This window comes from Gorilla gorilla, chromosome 5 (genome assembly GCF_029281585.2).
Source record: "Gorilla gorilla gorilla isolate KB3781 chromosome 5, NHGRI_mGorGor1-v2.1_pri, whole genome shotgun sequence".
Classification (NCBI taxonomy): domain Eukaryota; kingdom Metazoa; phylum Chordata; class Mammalia; order Primates; family Hominidae; genus Gorilla; species Gorilla gorilla.
Genome location: NC_073229.2, coordinates 111162304 through 111179807, shown reverse-complemented (window position 1 = coordinate 111179807; position 17504 = coordinate 111162304). Strand labels below are relative to the sequence as shown.

General features: G+C 40.2%; 1 protein-coding gene across 1 annotated transcript in view; it reads right to left on the bottom strand.

Moving 5' to 3' along the window:
* Window positions 1-11511: 11511 nt before the first annotated feature.
* HTR1E (5-hydroxytryptamine receptor 1E) overlaps window positions 11512-17504 on the bottom strand; it is an 81381-nt gene continuing 75388 nt past the window's right edge. The window contains exon 2 of the mRNA XM_004044371.5: window positions 11512-16504. Within this exon, the coding sequence (XP_004044419.1) occupies window positions 15222-16319 (1098 nt within the window). The 5' untranslated portion in view covers window positions 16320-16504 and the 3' untranslated portion in view covers window positions 11512-15221. The remainder of the gene's footprint in view (window positions 16505-17504) is intronic.

Genomic DNA, 17504 nt, shown 5'->3' with positions numbered 1-17504 from the left:
AATTAGCCAGGCGAGGTGGCGTGTGCCTGTAGTCCCAGCTACTCAGGGGGCTGAGGTGGGAGGATCACCTGAGTCCAGGTGTTTGAGACTACAGTAAGCTATGATCATGCCACTGCACTCCAGCATGGGTGACAGAGCGAGACTCCTGTCTCTAAAACCAACCAACCAACCAACTGACCGACCGACCCACCAACCAACCAACCAACCAACCAACCAACCAACCAACCAACCAACCAACCTCAGCTTTCATCCCAGATAGGAGGCACTCAATCTATGGGCAGGGCAGTGGGGAAGGGGCTCCACACTTACCACATGGACACGAGGTTCTACACCATGAGGCCTGTTATTAGGTGTCTATTGGTATCATGAGCTACATTGTGGCCCCTGCATCTCCAAATTCATGTGTTAAAACCATAAGGCCTCACACCTCAGAAAGTGACTGAATTTGGAGAAAAGGCCCTTAAAGAGGTGATTAAGTTAAATGAGGCTGGTAGGGTGGGTCCTATCTGATCTGACTGGTGTCCCTACAGGAAGAGGAAATTTGGACACACAGGGAGACACCAGAGTTGTGTGTGCACAGAGGAAAGACCATATGAAGATGCAGTGAGACAGAAGCCATCTGTAAGCCAAGGAGAGAGGCCTTGGGAGAACCAAACCTGCTGACATCCTGATCTTGAACTTCTGGCCTCCAGGATTGTGAGAAAATACAATTTCCATCATTTAAGCCACCAGACCATGGCATTTTGTTACGGTAGCCCTAGAAATGAATACAGCCATTGGGCTGGGATGTGAGGGACAGGTAGAAAAAGGGTGGGGGGTGCAGAAATCAAAAGAGAACTCTGGGACTAGGAGCCAGGGTCCTCGGGGACAGAAAGAGGTGTGATACAGGGAGCATAAGGTCTCAGATCTGACTGGCAGCAAAGATGGCTCAGGAACGCCCTTTAGGGTGTTCAACATGAGTAGATGGTGGGTCTCAAAAGTGGTTGTTTGGGAAGTAGGGCCTGGTGGGTCTTCATATGGGGAATGTTTTGATAAACTTGTCTATGAGAGGCTGGGAAACCCAGGGGCTCCAGAGATGATGTGTTGGTGGTGGTGGGAGTCGGTCATGGAGGGCTATCAGGGATTTAATTGGTTATAGCATTAGGCTAACCATAATTTGGTTTATTGTAGGGGTCATGATTTTTCTTTGGGTCAAAAGTATGATATTTATGCCATGCAGGGTGTTCAGTGTGTGTGCATGAGTACGTGTGTGTATAAAATTGTATGGGAACTAGGAATGTATTTTAGTTAAGTTCACTTGGGTCTTAAAGTTATCTGACTGGTTAGGGCATTTACTCATATTTTTATGTTGCCTGCACTTCTCAATAGACCATTCTTATAGAGTCTGATGCAATCGGAAAATTTAAAAATATGAACAAAATTCACTTCATGATTATTATGTTTTGTAAATTAAATATTAAGTGAAACTGGTTTACCCAGTAATGATTTGAAAATTTACCCAGTAATGATTTGTTTTGGGTTTATATTATTGGCTTAATGTTTTTGATGCATTTTTGTATTTTGTGTAGCCCTTTATTTACTTATTTTATTCCCCAAGTCAGCCTTCCCGGTGTTCAGGCATATTATGAAGCAGATTAGAAGGTCATGCAGAAAGAATTCATATGTACACTGGATGATAATGTTATGGCCAGTAGGGGGCATCAAGGAATTGTCATAAGTACAGGCTTTGATTAAAAAATACTTGCATTTTAATTGCCAAAGCATCTGTTCTAAAATAATTCCAAGATGTAAATGTATATTTAAAGCATCATGTTTACATTACTGAGTGATAATTTGGTCCCGATCAGTATAGATACACCTTAATTATACATTTTAAATAAGAGTGGATCTTATTTATATCAAAATGGTAATTGCTGAATTTTGACACTCAGGAAAAATATAAAGGGTGAAATTTCAAAATAAATAGTATGATTTCGGCTTCTGAAATACTGTTTGTATATATAGCCCCTTCCTCATCTCATAAATGTGGGAATTGAATATACGCTCTCCAAGGTCTAGTTTCAGTATAATATGACAATAATTTTGTTATTTGTTTTTCTGGGAAGAGCATTGAAAACAGGAGGATTTAGGTGCATCGTGTATCAAACACCGGAGGGCTCTGAGATCAAATCAGAACTTGGATTAAAAGTGCTGGGCAGTTTCCGGATAGACATCAAATGTCTGACTTCTTAGCATTATTTATCAAATTAGAATCCTTTTAATATCATTGCATTATCTTAGGCAATTTTAAAGATTTTCTGACTTTAATTCCCATCCCCTTCAATCTCTTTTTCTGTCTTTCTATTTTGCTCTCTGGCTTTATAGTTAACGAAAGCACTTTTCGAGTATTATATAATTTAACTCTCACAACAATCTGGGAAGTATTTTTACCCATATTTTATAGACGAAGAAACTTTCCTGATACCATTCAGCTAATAATTTTGGAATTGAAATTTAAACATAGGTTGTCTTACAGCATATTCAGTATTCTTTTCAGTCTACCAGAGTGTCTCAAGTTAATTTCAAATATATTACTTGAGAGAAGTAACCTAGTAAACTATGATTATTAGTGCATATATTTTCAAGAATCATAAGAGTTAGTGGTGGAATTAACTGTTCTGATTTCTCATTAGCAAAAATGTTATGGCTTCCTCTGTATCTCCAACTCTGGTTTTATCTTCTGTCTCTGTGTTGGTCTCGTTAGCTTTGGTGCCTTCAAATAGAGAATATGGCCACTGGCAGCTCTGGGCTCCCATTTTAATAATTCTTAGGCACCATCCATAATCCCAGGAAAGGACCCGGATTGACCAGACCTTGGTCACGTGCCCACTCCTTGCTGGGAGTGGCATTCTGTGATGGAAAGCCTCCTTGGAGCCATATGAAATGGGGATGGGGGGAAATTTCCTAAGCTGTTGTCGGAGCTGTTTCCAAAGGAAGAAAATGTTTTCTGAGCACGGGCTATTGGTCCAGGGTGGGTGCTACAGAGGTCTGTGGGCAGCTGGGAGCAACATGAGGACCCTGGTGTCTGATGGTTATCAGAAGAGTAAAGAGCACAGAAAACAAATTTCACTTATTTAATTCCTTTACTGGCATCCAGTCCTGGCTGAATGCAAGCAAGAACAAGTGTAGGAAAGGCCCAAAGAGTATAACAGTGCTAAGGGTTGAACTTCAGAAATACCCTGTAAGGTAGTTTTGATTGTCAATATAACAAGAGCCAAGGAAAGCAAAACTATGATTCCTGGCTTTTCTTGATAGTGTAGGGCCCATCCTCAAAATGAGGAGGTGTGATGTGCCTCCTCACCTGGGATGACTCTCTGTATTGAGGCTTTTATCAGGACACACAGACCTGAAAATTCTAGCTTCCTGAAGGGCAACAAGGTGTAAAGCTCACAGAACATAGTCAGGTGGAACTCTGGAAGCTAGGTGAGCCATTTTTCAGATGCTGACTTAGGTGCACATTTAAATATCTTGTGTTAATGGTATAGACCCACATCCTGAAATTTAAGCACACATTTTAGATTATATTGTATTAAATGCAAAGTAAAGAACATTTTGTTGGGAAAGGGTCTTTTATTGATGTTTCTTTATTGCTTGTTTTATGTTTTTGTGTCTTGCTGTTGCAGCTGTTAGGACTCTGGATTTGCAGTATCCTATAATTCAGGTGTGACAGAGGCTAACTAAATAAACAGAAGCAGATTCCTCTCTTTCCCATTTCCTTTCTGCTTCTCTTGGCCTTTTAATTGCTTTAAAAGACAAGGTAGATGGTCTCAGGATCCCAGTCAGCTAAATTCTCCTAGCTCAGGTACTCTCTTTAATCTTACCTGAAAAGGATGTTTAAGATCCAGAAACTTTGTTAGGACAACAAAATAATTAGTTGAAAATATATGAACCCATAGGATGAAAGACATTTATAAAATATTTAATTTGAAGCATAAATGCACATAGCAAATTATTTAAACAGTATTATTATAACTTAATTTTGGGTCAGGTATTAAATGCTAATCCCTCTGCACTGGGCTGTGGGCAAAATGAGTGATGCAATGAGAACTCTGTCCTGGACCTTGTTTTCTACCTTCATGGCTCTGGTTCTACACGTCTGCTTGAGGTCCCAAGTGTGGACACTCATCACTGTCTTTCTGAACCAACTTGCTCAAAGGTCAGTTGGATTTTCTGCTGTAGTTCCATCAGAGTCCTGCAAGTATGCCTGTATTTGCTTGTTCATTCTTTCTCTGTTCTTAATTGCTATTGCTGAAATCATGATATGCAGGAAATGCAGATTTCATTCTCCTGCCAATTTCTCTTCAAGTGACTTTGAGTGAGAATGAGTAACACTAGGATATGGGAATCTATGCCGTTCAACGTGTGGTCCCTAGACTAGAAACATCAACATTACTTGGGGATTTTTAGAAATGCACTCTCTCAGGTACTGCTCTAGACCATAAAGGAAATACTTCCCTTTACTGCACTTTAACGCACTGTATTGAAAATGCTACTTAAATTGCTTCTCACTTTCATTACAGTGAAATCTCAGTCAGGGAAGGAATCTCGATTGTCTAGTTCACCACTAGATATCTGAGACCTAGCATAATTCCTGGCACATAGTAGGTGCTCAGTAAATGCTTGTCGAATGATACATGAATGGATATCTGCTGGTGTGAGGGATGTTTGCTTAACCATGTTGTTAAGTAACCAATGTGTTTAGAAAGACTCAATGAAAGAGTAGTGCTAACAGTGGAGAAAATGAGGTATGTAATTAACACCTCTGATTATATTGTTATTTCACAGAAAGATTTTCTGCCCAGTTGACTATGATTAAGCAAGGATGGACAATCTGCAAAGTAGAAAAAGAATTCATCTGTTTGGCAATAGTGACTTGCTCTATTCTTCTATATTATCAAATTGTGAGATTTATGTTCTGCTTCTGAAATTACTACATAGTCCTTTTTGCAATCTGAAACTTTGCTCTCTTTCAATTTAAAGAGTTTATCTTCTAGTTAAATCTACTTGTCTTTCATCCTTCAATTTTATTTCTGAAATCTCTCTAGCATCTCCCCACCTTCCCCCTCCCCTCACTTTCTTCTTCTTCTTTAAGATAGACTCCCCCTTATTTTTCATTGGCTTTTCCAACACCTGTTTACCTGGTCTTCATTCTTCCATCTTCTGTCTTTCATTCAAGAATGCTTTCAAAACTGCAGGCCTCATCTTGTTCTCCTTTGGTTAAAAAACCTTGGGTGACTTTCTGCTGTCTGCAGGATAAATCTATTGTCCTTAGCAAGGCATTTGAGGCCCTTCATGGACACTCCTCCCTGCCAGCCTCTTCTCCTGCCATTCCTCTTTTTACCCCATACTCTGGCCACCACAGGCCACTTTTCATTCCCTGAACACCATTTATATCTCAGCATCTACATGCCTTTGTTCATGCTGTTTATCCGAATAAATTGTCAGCCTAGCAAACTCATATCATGTTCCAGCTTAAAATGTGATTATTCCAGGCTCCTTTTTCCTATGTCTCACAGAAATTTTTATTTAGGCTTCTGTGCTCACGTAATGCATTGTACATATCTCTATTATAAAATGTGTCACACTCTATTGCAATCACTTATTTACTCGGCTTTCTCTTCCAATAGACCATATGTTCCTTAAGGGCTGGGGCTGTGCCTATTGACAACACAATGTGTTGCAAAGCTTTACACACAGAGTTAACAAATGTTTGTTGATTGAAATTTATCTTCAAATTATTCTCTAGTAGACTGAATCCTCTCCTCCCCCCCACTGGATTTTAGTAATTTTTCTTGGTTATTTCTTTTCAGAAAAGACTTCCCTAACTAGAAATATGTCCACTTTATTTGCTGGAGTATATTCAGATCTGTAACATATAGATCTATAGCATATAACATCTATTTATAAGATAAGAGGAGGTGATTCTGTCCCCTAGGATGGCTGTGACTGGGCTAAGCCTGGCTGAGCACATGGTGGTGGTTAATATCATGACTGTGCTCTCCAAATCCCTTGAAAAACCCAGAGAGGATGCTAATGGGGCTAGTGAAGCCTGGTCCACAAACCTTGTTCAGATCCTGTAAGTACTTTCATCTCTCGGCCCACTACCCCTCCCATCCTTCCTTCACTGCTCTTTCTCACGCTCAAGGCCAAAACTTAAGAAAAGTCAGTTGTTCCTTACATCACTTCATCCTAGGAACCGAAGCAAAAATAACAAAAAAAGGAAAGCAGCAACAACAAATAATAATAAATAGAATTGAAATACAGGTAGTAAAAAGTAAATGGAGGAATTTAATTTCATGGAGGGAACTGAAGTGTATCAGGGAGTAACAGAAACTCTGTACATTTCTGCAATGGAAATGTCAATAGAAATGAAAATCATGACTTGAATCTGGCCCAGTTGCACTTTTTGTTCTGGTTTATTGTAATGGTAACTTGCAATAAGAGTAAAAGGAATCTCTGGACTACTCTTACAGCTAAACCTTAAGGATCTGGGAATAGTTTGGGACCTGGAAGGCTGTTTGGTGTTGGAAGAGGCATCTCTAGGGGATAAGTGAAATTGTTAGTTTCTCAGCAGCAGGAATTAACTGAGTTCATTCTTGTCCTGTGCATCGAATGTGAGTAAGCTGGGGTTTTATTCAGCCTCTGTTTGCTTATCTTTCTCCTTCTGATCCATTGACAGTGGTATGTCCTTTGTATATTTTTAGTTCAAATTCTTGAGAGAATAAGAATGTCACCATCTCAATAAATCACCTTGTGTTTGGGGGAAGCCTTTTGTATCAGACCAAGTCATAGAACATGGCCATCCTTGGGCCAGGTGCTCAACTCTCCCCAAAAAATCATCTGCAGACAGAGAATAAGGGTGGGGGTAGGAGGTGTCACATAGTGCTACATGGTGCTTTGTGCTTAAGAAACCACCTAAGGTTGCTTTTCTCATGGAAGCTGTACCTGATCATCCATTTAGAAGAAGTTTGTGGGCAGGGCAGGCATTCTATGGCAAGATCTTTTCAATATAGAAAACATTTTGGAGACTCTGATTATGATTTATCTTCAGCATGATTATTGAGGCTGATATCTCATATTCTCCTATTACAGTTTGTATAGCATCCAGCAATCATACATAGAATAATATGTATGTAGTACATCTGATATTATGCTTTGATATTACGTTCCTAATTGCACTCTCCTAACCATTTAGCCGATGACACTTGCCTGTATCAAACTGATCTTTGCTTTCCTTACTGAGGTTGAGGACACTGTTTTTGGTTCTGTGTGTGTGTGTGTGTGTGTGATTCGAATGGGAAGTCAGGTCTTAGTTTTTATTAGTAAAAAAGTGATAAATGAGAAGTAATCAGGTAAAGCTATCGGGTAAAAACCTGCATGCTGCCTCAACATTTTTATAGTATTTGTCAAAACAATTTACATTTTGAGTATTATTATTGTTCTCTATAAAACACTTCTCCCACCCTCCAAAGTACAAGAAGAAAGCATGGCTAAATGTTCAGCTTGCAGCCTCAGCTTTTTCATATGACTAATTCATACCTCTGAATGCACATTTTATTAGCATCTTTCTTACTAACTTACCTAAATACTTTTGCTAGATTGCCAAATTGTTCTCCTTTGTTATCCAACTTCCAGCTCAGGCTTGATTTCTTAACTGAGCAACTGATTTATTCATTTGCCAATCTCTTATTGAGTGTTTATGAACTGGAAACACTTGAGGTTACTGGTCTGCTTATTATTAGACTGCATACAAGTCTAAATTTTTCTCAGTAATCTGTTTCCAACATCTTTCTTTTGGATGTCTTCATGTATTAGCTTTCTTGAGTCTTTACTTGATGTATGATTGTTGGATACTAGACAAGTTGGAAAAATATGATAGCCCATATGACCTTATTTCTTGTATCTAAAAATACAGGAATATGTATTCCTGCTTATAGATATTCTTTATATATTTTCTTTGAACAACCATCCCTTCTCTATTCTCCAGAGTTTCCAGTATCATTTTCATTTTCCCCAAGGTTCGTATGTGCAAAATGTTCTCCGATGCCTCCTTTCCCTCCCACCCCCTTATAATTCTCTCTAAAATACCATTTTATACAGAAAATAAATATAATCAGCTTTCTACAAATCTGTTCTTAAGATCTGGGTCTCATGGTTTCCCACTTGGATCATCTGCTGCCCCACTCCCACTTTTTTTTTCTCCTTACAGAGATCCCAGCGCCTAGTATGATGCTAAAGTCATAGCATAGGCTAAATTAACATTTTTAACAACAAACGACAATTGATATTATTAATATATTCTAACCTCTGCTCTTTCCGTTGCTGTGTTCTCTCTTGCTTCATATTATTGCTTTTATTCCTATTTTTCTTTTTCAATTACAAAATTTCACAATGTACTTAAACTTACAGCAGGTGCTCAGTGTGTTTCGATTACCTAAAATTCTGCTGATGCCATCTCTCAGCCCCTCCCTTTGCTGTTTCTTTCATATCATTATCATTGTCCTGGATACTCCCTTTCCTTTAAAAAATTGTAGGTATTTGACAATTCCACTTCCATATGAGAAGGTGCCCTCCTTACCCATTACATAGTTCTCCTTCTAAATTTATTTATTTCCTTCCTTCCTTCCTCCCTCCCCCTCTCTCCCCCACTTCCTTCCTTCCTTTCTTCCTTCCTTCCTCCCTCCCCCTCCCTCCCCCACTTCCTTTCTTCTTTCCTTCCTTCCTCCCCCCTCCCCTCCCCTTCCCTCCCCTCCGTCCCTCCCTGCCTTCCTTCCTTCCTTGCTTCCCTTTTTTTTTCTTTGGCAGAGTCTCACTCCTTCACCCAGACTAGAGTGCAGTGGTGCAATCTCGGATCACTGCAACCTCTGACTCTCAGGTTCAAGTGGTTCTCCTGCCTCAGCCTCCCATGCATAGCTGGGATTACAGGTGTGCACCACCACAACTGGCTAATTTTTGTATTTTTAGTAGAGATGAGGTTTCCCCATGTTCGCCAAGCTGGTCTTGAACTCTTGTCTTCAGGTGATCTGCCCGCCTTGGCCTCCCAAAGTGCTGGGATTATAGGCATGAGCCACTGAGCCTAGCCTCCTTCTAAACTTCTTGAAATCTATAATCAGTGTATCCGTTCCAATTAAGTTCATCCAATAGATATATTATATAAATTATATGCCACCATGCTCTGTGCTAGGTGCTTCGAGGCAGCCAAAAGATGACTTTACTGAAGGAATTTCCCCTCAGAGTGATCCCTGTTTATTCTGAAGAAAATAATTTAAAACCGTTTTTGTGGTAAGGCTGAAAACCACTGTATATTCTCTAGGGTGTGGTCCTAGAGGATCCCTCTACGGGTACATTGGATATTCTTGAAACCCTAAAATTATTCCCTATGTCCTTGCATAATTTTAGGGTTGAATGTCCTTGGATAATTTTAGGGTCCCAAGAATATCCAGTTTCTCCTTCCTACCATTTGAAATGTCTCCTTCTCTTATGGACCAGTGCCTGAGATTCCACCTCAACACCATTACTTGAGGACATGTGAAGGGGATAACATTCTTGCTTTCTCTCCAATTTAAGAGAAGCTCTCCAATGTATAAACTAGTTAAGGTCTGAAGGTTGTCCATCAATCCTTTTTAATTCTAAATCTGAGGTGGCTTAGGAGAGACTATACTTATAGTCTTTGTAAGGTTTTCCATCAAATAAGGATGTGAGTCAATCCTCTGAAGCATTAATACTATGCACACACTCCTCCTTGCTGATAGGCATTTTATTGGTCCCCTTTCTTAGTTACTTCTGCCAGTGTCATGGGAAACTCTTTAATCATTGTGGTGTTTTCATTTGCTGGCTTGACCCTCACTTTAATGTTGAGTAAATTCAAATTGGCTTTGAAACTTTGAAACATTTCATTGCTCTTAATGAAATTTTGTAAGCAACGTTCACCATACTTCACCTTTAAGTTCTCAAACAACTCCTAGTCAACTTCTAAATTAACCTTAGACTTCTGAGCATCCCATATTGATGCTGATACTCCTGAATTTCTCAGCAGGTGGTGATATTGGTATTTTGGGTGGGACAATCCTTTATTGAGTGGGACTGATTTATCTACTGCAGGGTTTAGACTTACTGAATGCTACCACAAAAATGCCATTACTATTCTCTATGGAGACAACTGATATGTCTACACACATTCCCAAACTCCCTTTAAAACTACTGTGTGGTGCTTAGACACTTTTATATCTCTAACCACTTTTCCTTCTTTTCTCCTTAATTATAGTCCATACTTTAGGCACAGAGGTCTTCACCTGTTATGTGTGGCAGTCCTTGAAAACTGAGCAAGATTTGATCCCATTCTCATATACGATGGTTGTCATTTTCTCAGCACTTTTACTTAAAAAATTATCTTTATTTGTATTCTTGTCATAGTCATATGCTTCTTTTCACTAATTTTTTGAATGCTATCACTGCTTTTGCAAATGCTGTGCATAATGGAGTTAAAAGTTGTGTGTAGAAGACCTTAAAAACTAAGCAAAGGCAACACACACACATTAGTAGACCAAGACAAGTGTGATGGTTGAAGCTAAAATGCGTTGTGCTGGAAGCCAGTGCAATTGCTGGAACTTGTTTAGGAACTTACCTCATACGTAATTATCAGAGTTTGAAAACTGAAGTCCAAAAGTATAGGAGGCCTGTAGTGTTACCCAAAGCAGACCATGGTAGCAATGCTGATGGGGGTTCTTACTGCCACCTGTTGTAACTAAAGGACCTGTCAGCTCTACCAGGGAGTGGCTTATACTCAAGAATTCTTTCACCAAGAATAGAAAGCTAAGAAGTCCTAATTTCTAATGGAGGCAATCAAAATGCCATCCCTAGGGTTTACTTTTAGCATACTAATGTTTGCATGAGAAACACTGATCTTATTAAAAGGTACTATTACTTCATTCAAGTTTTAGTTTAAAGGGGACAATAGTAGTCAGTGGCAGCTGGCACTATTGGCTCAATAAGCAAAGCAAACAATAGATTATTTTTCAACAGGTTTGGTTTATACCAGGAAATATATGCAACTTCTTTGCTAAGGGCAGAGGCAGCTGTGAGATAAATGTATTTAATTAGGATTTACCTAGTAATTAGGAAATGAGTTAATGAAAATAAGCAAGTAAAAATTATTATGTATCTGCTTTTTGCTTTTTATTTACTTAGACTCTTAAAACTTTAAAACTCTTATAATTGCCAAGAATTTTCAAAGATAACATCTAGAGGATGATGGGAAAGCAGTGTGAGTGGCTCATATACTTTCTAGATATTGTAGTCATAATAAATACTGAATTTTGAGCATAGGCACAATCTTGGTAAAATCACCTGTAATTTAGATGCCAACATCCTTGTACATAGATCACCCTTAGCTGGGCAGCCATGTGACTTTCCCAGTAGTATTTGAGTTGCTCGTACAGAAACCAATATCCCCTTGTGGCAGAGATTATTCTTTGTCCCCTTGTATCGAATCTCTCCTTTTTCCTTTTCCTCTTTTGAGAACAGCTTATCTGGAATCCTAATTAATAAAGAATATTCACTTATATTCAATGAGAAATTTATTTTCTTTCCATATATAAGTTTTTCCCAGAATTTTTCAAAACAAACCTGGAATGTCAGGGTAAGATTTGGAAAAAAAAAAAAGGTCAGTATTGCATCATGGACTTTGGAAGTTTTGTTTTCTCACTGAGAAAAGATGACACATTTATATTTTCTCCTCCAGGGACTTAATTCCATTCACATTAACAGACATTGAGTGCCGACTGTGTGTAAAACATGGTATGAGTCCCTAGAGATACAGAGAGGAAACAGATACAGTCCCTGCCCTCAAGGAGCTCACAATCTACTAGGGAAGACAGCACAGATACACAAACAAATGCACTAGAAGATAGGATGCATATAGTATTAGAGATACAAGTGAAGTTATATGGGAGCATAGAGCTGGGAGAGAGGACTTCCATAGGGACAGGGAAGGAAGAAGTATCTCAGGAAGACTTTTTAGAAGAGACTGCATTTGAGCTGCATATGAAGAATTGGTGGAAGAAAGATGTGAAGCCATGGAGGCCAGGTTTCTAAAGCAATGGGATCAAATGTTAGGGGAGTTTAGAAAGCACAGGTAATACTCACATTTTTCTGGAGCATGAAGTAGGTGAAAAGAAGTGGTGAGATATAACTCTGCAAAGATAGTTTGGGGCCACAAAGTAAGAGGCCTTGAATGCTATACTATGGACTATTAATTTATTTTATATTGATAGGGAAAGAGTAAAGGATTTTGAACAATGCAATTAAAAATCTACTGTATGCTCTAAAATAGTGACTCAAACTTTAGCTTGTATCAGAATCTCCTGGATGGCTTCTTAAAACAGAGATTAATGGGCTCCACTCTTAGTTTTTGATTCAGTAGGTCTTGAATGGGGCCCTTGACTTTGCATTTCTAACAAATTCTCAGGTGCTGCTAATGCTGCTAGTCTGGAGATGCCTCAGTGAGAAACTCACACTGGGAGATGTGTGGGGGCCGAGTTGCAGGTGGGAGAATCCAGAGGCAGGTGGATCAAATAACATTTGATCTAGGGGAGAGGACCAACTTATTGGAGAGCAAGTGGCATAAACACATGTTTCTGTGAGGTAAATGGACAAGACTTCAGGACTATCTGGATGTTGGAGACCTGAGGCAAAGAGAGAGAATTACATTCATCTAATAGGAATGATAAAAAGCATGGTAATTCTGTTATCTGAGACTGAGAAGGCAGAAAGAGGAGAAGGCTTGAGTGTGGGAAAATTATCTTGAGTTCAGTATAGAAAGGCTGTGTTTGAGGTACTAAAGAAATATTCATAGGGAGAGGCTCACTAGATGTAACTCATGGGTCTGCAGTTTGAGAAAGAGAAAGATCAGGACTCAAGTCACAAATTTAGGAGCCACAGGCATGAAACTAATTGTTGAAATGGCCGAAGTTGGGATGGAATATGGAGATACAGGAGGTGATTGCTGAGGACAAAACCTCAGGAGGAAGGAAAGGAGACAAAGAATAGATGAGGAGGTAGTTGGAGAACCAGGAGAGCAAAATATCCTGGAAGGTATGGGCTTAAACATGAAAGGGATGGTTAGCTGTTGTAACTCATGAGAAAATGACAGGTAGAGATGCAGAGAAGGGCTATGGGCAAGTCTCCAATGACCTTTGGGAGATAAGTTTGGGGAGAACTAGGGCATACTCAGATGGAAAAGGATAGAAAAGTCAGTGGAAGATGAAAAGTGGAGGCAGAATGAGTGGATTAATGATTGGAGAAACCCAGGTGAGAGAGTTAAGGGAGAGATGAAGTAGGAGCTTGATGGGGAAGTAGGGCCAGAGGAAGTTGATTTTTGTGTCCAAGGGACTTGAGCAAAGTAATAGGTGAGATTAAAGAGGAATGAGGAGGAAAAGTGTTGGGATGGGGAGGGAGAAAGGAAGTTGCAGAGGGAGGTTGGGTGTAAGAAACAAGATTCTAGAAACGTTGAGAGGGGATAGATTGAAGGACTAGAAACACGGAGGTGGAAAGGAGGCAAATCAATGTCTTCTCACTACAAAGAAGAGTGAAAAGATGGGGAGAGGCTGTGGATGACAGACTAGGAGCAGAGGTGGAGAACGGTCACCTACTTAGGAGTATGCAAGAATGTACAAACTTTCAGTCCTCCTGCCATCACTCTTGATTTTGTAATGGTGTACTCCTCCATGTGACTAGAGCAATCACTCCTTCTCAGGCCACACCCAGGGCCTCAGGTCCCACCTGCAGCCTCCTGGCCCCAGGGTACAGTCTGGCACAGAAGCCACGGGGATTCTGGGAGACGCAATTTCATTCTCATATCCTGATGAGTGGCCTTTGGTGTAAACACAGATTTTCAACTTTTACTTTTTTTCCCCAAGAGCACAACTGGTAAGTTTTTTTTTTTTTGAGACAGGGTCTCACTCTGTTGCCTAGGCTGGAGTGCAGTGGCATGATCTCTTCTCAGTGCAACCTCTGCCTCCCAGGTTCAAGTCATTCTCCTGCCTCAGCCTCCTGAGTAGCTGGGATTACAGGCACGTGCCACCATGCCTGGCTAATTTTTGCATTTTTAGCAGAAATGGGGCTTCACCATGTTGGCCAGCTTGGTCTCGAACTCCTGACCTCAGGTGATGCACCTGCCTTGGCCTCCCGAAGTGCTGGGATTACAGGCGTGAGCCACCACGCCCGGCTGCAACTGGTAATTTAATGAGTAATAGTCTCCAATGAAGTTCTTCAGATAATATATTCTGTCATTTGATCACTGCACCTCATTAAGCTTCTTAAAAAGTTTCCCAAATTTGACATGTACTCCCACCTTTGTCCTGCTACAGTGAAAGTGTATATGGGTGGCTTAGCTGGGATAGATTTTAGAATTGGAGGAGGCCCAATGTGTCTGTCAGGTAATATTGCAACACACTGACCAAAGTAGATTTAGATGACTTCTTATTTGCTTTATGTTTTATATTCATAGTAAAAGACATAGAAAAGTGCCAGTGCATTTATTCCAGGTATTTCCATTTTAGAAAAAGAGGAAGTTTATTTAATCATGAACTAAAAAGGACAAGCCAGCTGTACTATTTTTACCTGAAATGAATAGGCTATGTAGTCACAGTGCTACAGCAAACGACTTTAGCTCAGGTCTGCAAGCAGTAGATGACAGCACATCACTTTCTTTTAATTCTTTACGTAGTCATGCAATTCCCACTGGAATATGTACGCAGATAGAGCCATAATCTCAGATTTAATGCCATGGAGGGCATTATCAGGTATTTAATTTATAAGTAATAAGAAATTCTGCAAATAGAGATATTTTTGGCATTCTTTAATTGCAGGGTAACTGAAATGGCTAAAAAAAACCCATAAAAGGTATTTAGTATTTCATCTTATTACTTCTACAAAATTTCTGTTTTTGTATGATAATGTTTATTTGAAATTATGTATCACAGATAAGACCAGAGGTAGAAAACAGCACACCAAATAACAATCCTCAAACAAAACAGAACAAAACAAACAAACAAGAAAACAAGACCACACATACTTACAAACTCTCCTGAACCAAGTATGTTCAAGAATTAATAAGTTGCACCCCTTACCCCCATCCACTCATGAGGCTCTGGAAAAAGTCGTGCCTTTTAGCTTTTTACAGTCTAAGTATGCTCTCGGCATCTAATGAGCTTTTTAAAAGCCAGCTTAAAGTCTTCATTAAAACTCGTATAGAGCAGAGGGTTGATCAGAGAATTCACATAACCGAGCCACGTCAGAAAGTCGGCCACTTCCGAGGACACGGTGTAGATGCTCAAACCCACAATCAACTCTTTGATGAAAAATGGCAGCCAGGATAAAATGAATGCACCCAGAATCAGTCCCAGGATGCGTGCTGCCTTCCGTTCCCTGGTGCTAGAGATCTGCTGACGTTCTCCTGGGTGATCTAGATCATTGTCGAAGGGGGGGATCCTGATGGAGGCATGGAACTTTTCAAACTCTGTGGTAGGGTCTGAGGTGGAGAAGTCAGACACACAGAAAGTCTGTGTAAGTTTACAACTTGCAAAAGAATTCTGGCTATCTGTGCTTCTGTTGCTTAAGTGCCGACTTGATCCCCTTTTCTGGTAAAGGCTCTTGGCCGCGTGGTAAATCCGGTAATAGAGAATCAGTATCAAAGTCAAGGGGATATAAAACGCACCCAGCGTGGAGTAAATGGTGTAGATAACATGGTCGTGCTGGATGGTGCACTGACTAGGGGGAGGGCTTAGGCGGCGGTGGCTCCTCCAGAACAGAGGGGGCATGGAGATGAAAATGGAGATGGTCCAGACGGTGAGGATCATCAGCGCGGCCCTCTTGGCCGTCCTCTTCCTGGCGTATTCAATAGCATTGGTGATGGCCCAGTACCTGTCCAGGGCAATGACACAGAGGTGGAGGATGGAGCAGGTGCAGCAGGTCATGTCCACACTCAGCCACACCTCACAGAGGAAGTACCCAAGCTTCCAGCGATCCATGACAATGTAGATGATGCTCAGGGGCATGACGAGCACTGCCACCAGGAGGTCCGTCACGGCCAGAGAACAGATTAGGTAGTTGGCAGGCTGGTGGAGCTTCTTAGTGGTGCCAATAGCCATGATCACAGCCAAGTTCAGTAACGTGGTGAGGGTGGTGATGACCACCAGAGTCATGCAAATGAGCATCTTCTCAGTGATGGTCTTGGGTCTTATAGCCATGCTGGCTTCTGTGGTACAGTTTGTGATGTTCATGTTTCCCTTGTTTCAGTCTACACTGTGGAGAAGCTGTTGGTTATTTTCCTTTGGCTGAAAACTACGTAGCCTCGAAGGTTTCTCACTTGTAAGGAGGCTATAATTTGTTCAGCTATGTGGTCTTTTGTGTTCCATTTTCTGTTGGTAAAGGAAAGGGCCACAGCATTTCTTCTGAGTGAAGGTTCCTGGAAAATATTATGCTATTGGTTAATGAATGAGAAAGCCACACTTTTCCTGGAAAACATGAAAATAGTTTGATATTTATAAATTCTTTATAAATTTTAATTTTCTCTTTCCTGTGGAACTTGAGCTCATCTTTACATTGTTCCTCAAAGGATACTTTTTTTACTTCAGGGAAGTTTTCAAACTGTTTTTTTTTTTAAATTATACTTTAAGTTCTGAGATACATGTGCAGAACTTGCAGGTTTGCTACACAGGTATACACGTGCCATGGTGGTTTGCTGCACCCAACAACCAATCATCTACATTAGGTACTTCTCCTAATGCCATTCCTCCCCTAGCCCTCCACCCCGCAACAGGCCCTGGTGTGTCATGTTCCCGGCCCTGTGCCCATGTGTTCTCATTGTTCAACTCCCACTCGTGAGTGAGAACATGTGGTGTTTGGGTTTCTGTTCCTGTGTTAGTTTGTTGAGAATATGGTTTCCAACTCATCCATGTCCCTGCAAAGGACATGAACTCATCCTTTTTTATGGCTGCATAGTATTCCATGATGTATAAAGATGTGCCACATTTTCTTTATCCAGTCTATCACTGATGGGCATTTGGATTGGTTCCAAGTCTTTGCTATTGTGAATAGTGCTGTAATAAGCATACGTGTTCATGTGTCTTTAGAGTAGAATAATTTAAAATCCTTTGGGTATATACCCAGTAATAGGATTGCTGAGTCAAATGTTATTTCTGGTTCTAGATCCTTGAGGAATCGCCATACTGTCTTCCACAATGGTTGATCTAATTTACACTCCCACCAACAGTGTAAAAGCATTCCTATTTCTTCACATCCTTTCCAGCATCTGTTGCTTCCTGACTTATTATTATTATTATTATTATTATACTTTAAGTTCTAGGGTACAGGTGCACAACGTGCAGGTTTGTTACATATGTATACATGTGCTGTGTTGGTTTGCTGCATCCTTTAACTCGTCATTTACATTAGGTATTTCTCCT